Source organism: Mus caroli, unplaced genomic scaffold (genome assembly GCF_978045245.1).
Source record: "Mus caroli unplaced genomic scaffold, Mus_caroli_1 scaffold_19, whole genome shotgun sequence".
Lineage (NCBI taxonomy): Eukaryota > Metazoa > Chordata > Mammalia > Rodentia > Muridae > Mus > Mus caroli.
Window position 1 is genome coordinate 22,437,065 of NW_028227274.1, and position 11,039 is coordinate 22,448,103.

Consider the following 11,039-nt stretch of genomic DNA (forward strand, 5'->3'; position numbering starts at 1 on the left):
TCTGACCAGGGACATAACAAGAACTTTTATCAAATAAAAAAGAACATGTAAAGGGAAAAACAAAATTGGGTCAGGCTGGGGATGGAGCTCAGTGGTGCAGGTCTTGCTTGTGCATCAGACGGCTTTGGGTTTGATCCACAGCATTGGAAACAAAAATAAAAACGAAGCAGGATAAATATAGAGAGCATCCCAGAGTCGGGAAGAAAGGTGAAGAGTTACAGTTGGTCCTGGGGACCGAGGAAGGAAAGGCATAGACAGAGTAAGTCACAGATTTGTCACAGTTCTGTAGCAGTGGCTGAGAAGCCGAAACTTGGAGCTGATCTTGGTCCAAGCTCATCTTCTTGTTCTTCCCTCAGATATAAGCATTGTGTGCATACAAAGCTCTATATAGAGTTCTGGAACACACCTCAGAAAACATATACACCCTGCAGTTTAGAGAAAACCAACCTGGGTTTAGAATGCTTGTTACAGCAAGCATCTACATTCTTGACAATTTCAGGCTGAATTTATCTGGCATGTTCTGTTCTGTGGCCTGATGCTCAACACGTTTGTGACCTCTGGCAAGCCACTTATTCTTGGAGAGTCTCTTTTCTTTTTCCATAAAAGGTAGATGAAGTTAAGTCTACAAGAATTCTCAGCATTAGCATAGAAAATGAAGCTCAAGACAGTTGATGGGCAAAGTGTTTCCTTTGATGTTTTGTTCTCCCAGGACTTAATGTCAGTCTCCCCTAGGTACCATCCACTCCAGTGCAGGATGGATGGCAGTGAAGTTCCTTCTCGGGCTTCTCTTTGTGGTGTTAGATCTTCTTGTAGAGAGATATTTGCCGTTGTTAGTATTCTCCATGACTGACAGAACTCCATGATATACTAAATACACACAAAGAGAAAGCAGAGGAGTGTTGCCCGGGAGTGAACACTTTCTAAGCTTGTTGGCCTCTTTGACGAGTGTCCTCACATCTTACCCTCGCTTTGCTTTTGCAGTCTGGCAAATTCTCTGGCAGTTCTCCAGCAGCACCGAGCCAGCCACAGGGTCTGAGCTATGCCGAGGATGCAGCCGAACATGAGAACATGAAGGCCGTGTTGAAAACTTCCTCCCCTGCGCTGGAGGATGCCACCCCAGTGCTTGGTGTCCGCACTCGCAGCCGGGCAAGCCGAGGTAATTCTGCTGACGATGTGGGGGCTGGTATTCCCAGGTGAACCACCCCAGAAAAATTCTCTTCATTGCAGTGTGTGGATTACTATGTCCAGAGAGTACATGTGAAAAGCCATTAAATCCCCAGTACTCTCTATGCTGACTTATCCCTGCATCTCCTTACAGAAGGCAGTACTGGCTAGATGTCAAGAAGGCAGAGTGGAAAGCTTCTTAGGAGGGGACTCCTATACTGGGACTTTTCACATATAATAATAATAATTATTATTATTATTATTGTTATTTTGTGTGTGTTTATGTGATGAGTGGGTATATTACTCTATGCACATAGTGTGTTCAGAGAACAAGTTTGTGGAGTCTGGTTTTTTTTTTTGTTGTTGTTGGTTTTTTTTGTTTTTTTGTTTTTTTGGTTTTTTTTGGTTTTTTGAGATAGGGTTTCTCTGTATAGCCCTGGCTGTCCTGGAACTCACTTTGTAGACCAGGCTGGCCTTGAACTCAGAAATCTACCTGCCTCTGCCTCCCGAGTGCTGGAATTAAAGGCATGCGCCACCACGCCCGGTGTGGAGTCTGTTTTATCTGCCCACCTTTATGTGGGTTCTAGGATTGAACTGAGCTTTCCAGACTTGTGTGGTGAGCACTTTTGCCCTTTGCAGCCATCTTTGTGTGCAAATAGAATATGCCAGAGCATGCATGTGGAGGTCAGAGGACAACTTGGAGGAGTTCTTCTGTCTTTTTACCCTGTGGATTTGGGGAAAGGAACTCAGGTCATCAACTTAGCAGCAAGTGCCCTGACCTGCTGAGGTCTCACATGGGCCCTATGCATTCTTTTCTATATGTTATAAGCCAAGAAAGAACATGAAAACATGGCTGATACTCTACAGGAAAGTAGACACTGGAGGCATAGCCCTCAGTCATCAACATGCTGGAGTGTATACTCAAGGACTGGAATGACCATTGCAAGTACTTTTCTTAAAAAACAAAACAAAACTAAAACTAAATAAATACACACATACAAGTAGGTTAAATAAAAGTAGATGATTTTACAGATAACTAGAATTTATAAGAAGAATCAAATGGGCTTCATAAAGCCACAAAATAAAACACCTGAAGTAAGGACAATAGTGGACAGGTTTAATAACAGATTTTTTTCCAAAAAAAGAAAAATTTATTGAATTCAAAGACAATATATCTGAAAATATGCAAAGTGAAGTATGGTGAAATAAACAGAACAGGTTGTGTGAGCTACATGTGTGTCACGAAATAATGATTTTTTTCCCCACATGTCTTCAAAACAAGCAGGTGGGCCAGAGAGATGGTTCAGCTGTTAGGATCACTGTCTAGCCTTTCGCAGCACCCACATGGCAGCTCACAGACATCTCGAACTCCATTCTCAGGGGATCCATGACCACTTTGGGCTTCAGATACCAGGAATACACACGATGCATACACATACATACATATAAAACACCCCCACACATAAAAGAAATAAGCAGACTAAGTACATAATAAAAAAAAAAACATTTCATAGGCATACAGCTAAAAACCACACATAAAGATAATATTTTCATAACAGAGAAAAGCCACTTTTTACCTATAGCCTGGGTGTAGAAATGATGGTTCATTTTTTCAACAGAAACTATAGAAGATTTAGGCAAAACAAAACAAAGCAAAAAGGCAGATTGACATCTTTCAATGACAGAGAAAGTTCTCCTCTAGCTAGATAATCCCTGTGGGGATTATCCTTCAGAGTGAAAACAAGCATTTCTCTGTATTAAATCAAAACCTCCCCTGACATGACTCACCCCTTGTAGGCTGTTTAAGGTTAGATTTCTAAAAGGGAAACATAAATGTTTGTTTACTTTCAAACAATTACACAGCGTGAGAAATGAAGTGAAGGTAAACTGATATCATGCTGTTAGGGTCTAGAATGCTGCATCCCTCCACTATGTCTAATGCCTTGGAATAGCCCAGTGAGTCTTCTAGGTCATTGGATGCATGAGAGGCCATGGCAGTCTTTCTCCAGTGTTTGCATGGAGGTACAGAGGTTCTAAGAGCATGTATATAAGCAGAAAGAATGATTATAAGTGGTGACCAGGTAGCAAGGAGAAGTGACCAAGGAAAGAGAAGATGCAAACAAGAAATCAATTCCACAATGAGGTCACAAGGAGATAAAGTTTTCACAGAACAGCCTGGTAATGCTTTAGGTTTCTCTTTAACTGCTACATCAAAACCGGGTCACTGAGAAATGCTGGTAAGGCTCAGAGGGGAGGATCACTTCATACCTGCATTTCTGTCCAGTGTTCTCAAAGTATATCAGGAGCAAATGGAATTGATGGAGTTGTGTGTGGGTTGGTAAGGATAGTTTAGATTTCAAGATAAGATACAGAATTTTAAATCAGCAGGTGGAAGGGAGTCAGAAGACTGCTGCATGATGCAGTTTTGCTGTTTGGTGGCTCTACTCTGAGGACAGCCATTAAGAAATCTAAGCACAAGTAGACTTTGGAAAATGTGTCAGCCTAATTGGAGATGACCTTAGCTGAAATGCCCAGCAGCGGGGAGATGGAAGCTGAAGAGACCACCTCCAGTAGATAGACAGGTTCCCCAGTAGAGGGATGGGGTTACCAACCCACCTTCAAAATTTTTGATCTGGAATTGTTCTTTTGTTTTTTTTTTTTTTTTCGGTGAAAAGTTAATTAGAAGGGCGTTTATAAGAAGAGGGGACACGGCTCTTTAACAATGGGGTACACTGTAAGATACAAAAGTTAGAAAAATCTAAAACACTATAAATACATGCTTTTTACAAAGACACTAAAGGCCTGGCTGGCTAAGGAGTGACAAGAACCTCAGCCTCCAAACATCCCAAAACAAGAGTCCACACCAGCTCACTTGCCCTGGCAGCAGCAAAGGCTTCTGGGATAAAAGATGGCTCCAATTTCCATTTGAAGTTCCCACTTCCAGTAGGGAGGGGGCTGTGGTGCATCGGACGTACTGTTGAAGGGACTGGGCTTGACTAGGGCAGCCTGTTTACACACGCCACCACTTGTTGACCCAGTCTACTCTGATGCTTGTTGGAATTGTTCTTGTCTAAAAGAAATGTAGGGACAAAAATGGAGCAGAGACTGAAAGAAAGGCCATCCAGTAACTGGCCCAACTTGGGATCCATCCCATGGGAGGGCACCAAATCTTGACATTATTACTGATGCTATGTTGTGCTTGCAGACAGGAGCCTAGCATGGCTGTCCTCTGAGAGACTTTACCAGCAGCTGACTGAGACAGATGCAGATACTTACATCCAACCATTGGGCTGAGGTGGGGACCCCTATGGAAGAGTTAGAAGGATTGACAGAGCTGAGGGGGATGGCAACCCCATAGGAAAACCAACAATGTCAACTAACCTAGATCCCTGGGAGCTGCCAGAAACTAAGTCACCAACCAAGAGTATACTTGAGCTGAGCTGAGGCCCCTGGAACATATGTATCAGAGGACTGCCTTGTCTGGCTTCAGTGGGAGAGGATGTACCTAATCCTGTAGAGACTTAATGCCCCAGGAAAGGGAGATGCTTGGCGGGAGGGAGCCCCCTCTTAGAGGCAAAGGGAGGGAGGGTGGGACAAAAGACTCTGGGATAGCAGACTGGAAGGAGGTACAACATTTTGAATATAAATAATTAGAATAATTAATTTAAAAACTGTCAGTAATTATAACAGCCATTGCCACTTGACGATACTGTCTTTAGCCTCTTTCATATTTATAGTAAGATTTCAAGCACACATATACACACATGGACATACATGCATGTATGGACACATACATACAAATACATATATGCTTATGTACACACACATACACACATGCATAAACACACTCACACATACACATGTATACTTGTGCACACATGCCCATAAAAATCATAGTTTACTAAACAATGACTCATTGTTCTCAGCTAGTTCAATCAAGTTCTAGAGCATTAACAGCTAGGTACTTACAAGCCTCAGAACCTTAAAAATAACAGTAAGAAAGGAGAGATAAAAATATATGCATATTAACATAATATTTATTAACAGTAACCTTCATTTAATAAAAAACATTTAAAAATCATTTACCTCCCTCAGATTGGGCAGGGTGGCATTTCTTTGGCTTCCTCTAGTCCTTACTCAGGCACAATATCAGTGGCTATGAATTAGAGAACTATAACCTATAGGCTTGTAGAACTGTACATCTGTTAGAAAATGAACTTTAAGGTATAGAGAGATGAATGGTTTGGGATACCCCCAGTATCTTTCCTTCTGAAGAAACTCATCATCATCCAAGAGTTTTCACTAGGATGTTAATCTGCCACAAAGGCCATGGTCCTAGATGTTAAATCACCATTGGTTTCCAACAGATGTTGCTTGGAGCTACCTGTAGGGAGATTTGGATGCTCTTAGCATGTAGTTATTTACAAAACATGTTTTCTTGTGAAGGAACAGACAGGCATTTCAGAGACAAACTATGTCAAGATCTCTACTGCTGATGTAAGAGGGCAAGTTTGCTCTCCAGAGGAAATCCCAACATAAAGTGTGTATCACAAACACTATTTGTTTCTGTGACATTGACTAGGTACATAATGAAGATGTGATTCAGTAATCTTTTGGTGGCTCTCTGTGTGGTATTGGATGTGCCTTTCTGGATGTCACTGATCCTATGCAGGGTATTGCTTGGGTCATGTGCCCTCAGATAATCATAGGACCTGCAGGTAGCAATGTCACACACAGGAGAGAGGGAGAGAGTTAGATAACAAAGAGATAGGAAGACAGCTGTGTTGTAGGAAAATACAAAATAAATGTCCCAGTTTAGGCATCCACAGCACCAGCAGGATGGGAGACACAGGTGGGGACAGGCCATCAATCTAGGCATGTCACGAACTCTGAAGCTGCCGCTGATCTTTGCAGGAATCCACTTCTGATGGCTGTCAGCTACATAGAAAAACAATAACATTTTGCTTCTTTGCAATGATCACATGAGATTCTCTGGTGGTCTAATTTTTTTCAGGATCCACTAGTTCATGGACTATGGGAACTGAGGAGTCACCTAGTGTCACTGATGATGCGGCTGATGAGATCATGGACCGCATTGTCAAATCAGCCACCCAAGTGCCCAGTCAGAGAGTGGTGCCACGGGAGAGAAAGCGTTCCAGGGCCAACCGCAAATCTCGTGAGTACATTTTGGGAGGGTAGGGCCGTGTCCTTGCTTTTCAACATTACCTGGAAGGTCAGAGACTCAGAAGGAAGCTCCCATCACTGGTCTGTGGCTCCTTAAGAGTACTCACCTGCCTCCTTAGCAAGAAGGCCCTATCAGTATCAGTCACTAAGGAGGGAAGGGTGGCAGCCATACTTGTCTCAATACTGTACTTTCTGTGTGTGCCCTGTCCTCTATAAGTTAATACTCTAGTGAGGTGTCAGAGGCCATTGAAAGCCTCTAGTAGATGGCGGTAGGGCTTATTACCAAGTACTCTCCCAGACGGTTTACTAGAGGCTGTATTTCTGCTCTTCACCCAGCACCAGAGGTTACTTGCTGAGGTAAAGGCTGGCTCCTCCCAGAGCTTACCATAGACTTTGGTAGGTTAATACCAATAAAAAGCAGGGTACCGAGAGGTCAAGCTTACCATTTAATGTTTTAGGTTCATCGGGGTTTCCTTTTCCCTTCCAAACAGTATTCGACGAAATCAAAGTAACTCGTTAGTCTTTTGAGTCTGAACTTGCTGCCCGTTCTTGCCCCTCTATCTGTACTGATCTTGGCATCTGCCAATATTAGCCGAGATCCAGGGTGTTCTAGGCTCATTTTCCTGGCTTCAAGCTGCTTCTGGGTCATTCATGGGGCAGCTTGAATGTCCACTGGCTTTGGCTCTGACGCTAAGGGATGTTGAAGAGGAAAAGGAATCCCCAGGTAAAAGCAGAGCGATGCCAGGCTGGCAGAGAACTTAGTAAGGATGCAAATACAGGACACTCCCAGTTATCCTGCCCATGAGGTTCACACAGGGCTGACTGGGGTATGGCAAGAAATGTTAGCCTTGTTGTTCTGCTTGTCTCGATACTGTCCCTTCCCTTCCCTCCTCCTCCCCCTCCCCTCCCTTCCCTTTTCCCTTCCCTTCCCTTTTCCCTTTTCTTCTCCCTTCCCCTTTCCCTCCCCTCACCTTTCCTTTCCTTTTTGTTTAAGAGTAAAGAATGCCAAACCAAATCCCTTCAGACCATCATAGCTTGCTTTTTGCAGATGATTTTCTTTAGTGTCTGATGGGAATCCTTTCCCATAAGGGAAAATAACACTGGGGTCAGGGTGAATGATATGATTCCGCTGAAGATGGATGGGCTAAGATGAGTTGGCTTCTGGGGAGCATCCAGGAAGATGCTGCTGCTGCCCTTGGTACTCACATTGAGGATCAAGGTTCTGGAGGCATGGTGCTCAACCTTAAATATATATCAGAGTGTTCTGCCAAGATTTAAAATTCTAGGTATCTTTGCTCAAGCAATGGTCCAAATCAACCAGTGAGTTCAGAACTGTAGGGCCTCTTAGTCACTGCCCTTTAGAGGATTAGTTAGTACCGGCTGGCCTAGAAATCACTAAGTAGAAAAAGCTATCTTTGAATTCACAGCTATCCTCTGGCCTCTGCTTCCTGAGTGCTGAGTTAAATGCATGTACCATCATTCCTGGCTTCCCTCCAGGTTCTAATGAAAGGCTATCATCGTGTGTCCTGCTATTGTTAAATCTTCAAGAATTCACTTGGTTTGTGGTTTTCCACCCATAGGAGGGCCTTTACATTTAGTTTTGTTGATGGTTTGCTTTTTCCCAGCGGGACTGTGATGTTTGCACCTGTCTAACAGAGAACCTGGCCAGAGACTTGTTCCTCAAAATTGCCTCCGTTTGCTCTTTGGCATAGATTTAGGGGAGTTTGCTGATTATCCTAAACACTGTTCCTCAAGGTCCTTAGTCAAGTTGATACTTGAGATCCACATTACTCAGAGACAACTCCTGACCATCGACCCTTGCCATGGGCTGCACAGGGCCCCGGGTTCTTAGGTCTGTTCCTATCTTTGTATTCCCTCCCATAACTTTGCAGTTGGCACTTGCTGACCCCTCCTGCTTATTTTCCCTTCTTGTATTTTCAGAGCCAAGTTTTCCATTTTGACTCTTTCTTCTCTGTTACATTCCACCCTAGGAAGATGAGCTTTCCACATAGCACCTACACTCTCTGCAGTGTGCACCCGTATTTTCAGAAACCCTGTGAGAACATTCCTCTTCTTGCAATCTGGAGGTCTCTCCCTGGGTGCTTTATTCAGCAAGAGCAGACCAACCCCGGGCTACCTTGGGTTCTTGGGAAGAAGGATACTGATAACTGAGTGCCATAGACCTTCTTGCTAACACCTCCTTTCTCTTCTTGTCTTTTTGCTTGTGACCTGTGGGGACGCCTGCAGTGCGAAGGACCTTGAAGAGTGGCCTGACTCCAGAAGAAGCCAGAGCCCTGGGCCTGGTTGGCACATCTGAACTGCAACTGTGACTTTTGTAGGTCCTCAGAAGTGTGCCGAGCAGAGGACCAGATCTGGCTAGACCTGCCCCTTTCAGTAGAGGCAGGGAGACTTGACCTGAACATCTGATGGTTAGAACTGAGTCCTCATTTCTGAGTAACACACTGCTTGTCACCGTTGCGCATTGACATGGATCTCCAGAAATCTCCTGCATGTACTTTATCAAGTCAGCTGTGTTTCTCTTGTTTCCTTGATACCTGGTTTATTAGCTCCAAGTGTGACACCTTTTCTAGGAAGCAACAGTCCTTGTAAGGAACAAATCACTTCTGTCACAGTTGTTAAGATAACATGGGGCAATGTGATTAGACTCAGAGACTGGGTCTCTACAACAACCAAATGTCCAGATATAAATGCCAATGCTGTACACACATACAAGCACAGCTTGTTTACCAGTTGTGGATTTTAGATGTACTAAATGTTTATACAAACTCATAAATGTACACTGTGTTTCAATGACTAAATAAATAGAGATTAATGTCACCATAAGAAATGTTTATTCTCAGAGACAGAGGATCTTACGTAGCTATTGCAGCTTCACACCACCCTTAGGCAGCAAGGAGCCTTTCTTACGGAATCTTCAAGTCATCTGGGTTGTGTTTTGTTGACTGGGTAGCCCCAACATGTTCTTTGCACTCCTGGTTTAATTAGCTATTGGTCTTTGCTACAGGGAAAGTTAGCTGTTGTTAATTTAGTTACATTTCACTTTACACATGAGGTTTGGTGTGTGTGGTGCTAAAATATATTAGAGTAGCTTTTCACATGTCTGAAGTCTTCTGAAATGAACATTTTTGCCATTTAGGTAAAAATTTTCTCAAAATATTTACTAATCATCCAGATGAAGAAGAATTTAAAGTTCTGTTTACAGAGAATGTTATGGTTTTTATATTAATTTCTCTCAAGTACAAGCAGTCACACAAGACCCACAGCGTTTAAGAGGGAATTCAGGACTCTTAGCAATTTCCGTGATACTGGGGCTTACGGGTGCCTAGAAAGTGACTTAGATTTCCAGGGAAGTTCCTGGGCTGGCCAGGTCTCCTCATGGGAAACCTACCTCCCAAATCAGGAAAAGGTAAATCATTCCAGTGGCTACTTTCAGAGGCTGGGCAAATGTCCCACCTTTTAAACCTATGTGCCTCTGTATCTGGAGTGGTGATGAATAGATAACATGCAGCAGATGTTATCTATAAAAAGATGATATATCTATACCTACCCCCTCCTCTGTGGTCTCCGTAACCTGTGGTGGGAGAGCACTCTGTCAAGCAGGTATGTGCAAGAGGCTACCTGATGGATGTGAGCACTCCATGAGATCCTGGGACTGTCAGTGGGCTTTGTAGATTACAGACTAGGGAATTGATTTAATCGCCCCTTGAAAAGGATACATAGGGTATCATAATCATTTCTCTTTTGTATCTAAATCATTCCGCATGTGGCTTAATGGCTTTGAGGGCACTGGCTTATTGCAGCAGCACTGAACTTAGGCATGGGCTATCCATCACACAGGACAGAGATGTCTAAACAAGAAGCTGAGTTGTTGTCATGCTGCTTGGTGACTGGATACTCGGTGGCTTCCTGGTGGCCCCTTGGGTTCTGCAGGTGACTGGGAGACTACAATGTTAACTTTAGGGATCGAAATCTTCTGAGAAGCAAGCAAGGTTAACTAATTTCTTGCTTTGCAGCTTGTTAAAGGAGAGTCTTTTATTTAGAGCTTCATTTTGGATATTCTCACTGTAGTATGGGATAATGTAGCAGGGCAAAAATGCCCACCAAACTCTGTGGATGGGACTCAGCTAGTGTACGGAGAGCTACTGGTAACTTTATCTTTCTCCCTGCCCTCCCCAAGACACCGTATAGCTTTCTATATCACCATCACCACCACCATCAGCAGCAATAATCATGGATAGTTTTTTTTTTTTCTCCCCATTGAACCTAGAGTCACACTGCTCAGTAAGTTCCAGAATCTGCCTTTCTCCAACTTGCCAGTTCTAAGGTTACATGGGTCCTGGGAAATCTGAACTCAGCAAATAGTTTACCTACTGAGCCATTGCCTCAGTCCCACAACATCTTTTTGTCTGTCTGTCTCTTCTTTCCTTTCCCCCTTTTTTCTCTTTCCTAGGGTGGGTGGTAAAAGACTAAAGATAGAGTATATAAGAATTTGGTAAAATCAAATATAATTTCTCCAAACACCACTGACAATTTACAATCAGAGAAATAGCTGAGTTTAAGTTTATTTGGGAATAGCCGGATGTTGTAATCTCGGGTATTCGTGATGGTGAGCTACAGTACACTGCTAGGTGCATATGGAAGCTATGCAGAGGGAAGCTTTTAAAGACAAA

The 11,039-nt window shown here is 43.3% G+C and overlaps 1 protein-coding gene across 4 annotated transcripts in view; it reads left to right on the plus strand.

The window, feature by feature from the left end:
* Positions 1-11,039, plus strand: part of Fhod3 (formin homology 2 domain containing 3) — a 423,897-nt gene extending 412,858 nt beyond the window's left edge. For all 4 annotated transcript variants that reach the window (XM_021150413.2, XM_029472088.2, XM_021150415.2 and 1 more), the window contains 3 exons: positions 982-1,156; positions 6,179-6,340; positions 8,596-11,039. In XM_021150413.2, coding sequence (XP_021006072.1) covers positions 982-1,156; positions 6,179-6,340; positions 8,596-8,678 — 420 coding nt within the window. In that variant the 3' untranslated portion in view covers positions 8,679-11,039. The remainder of the gene's footprint in view (positions 1-981; positions 1,157-6,178; positions 6,341-8,595) is intronic.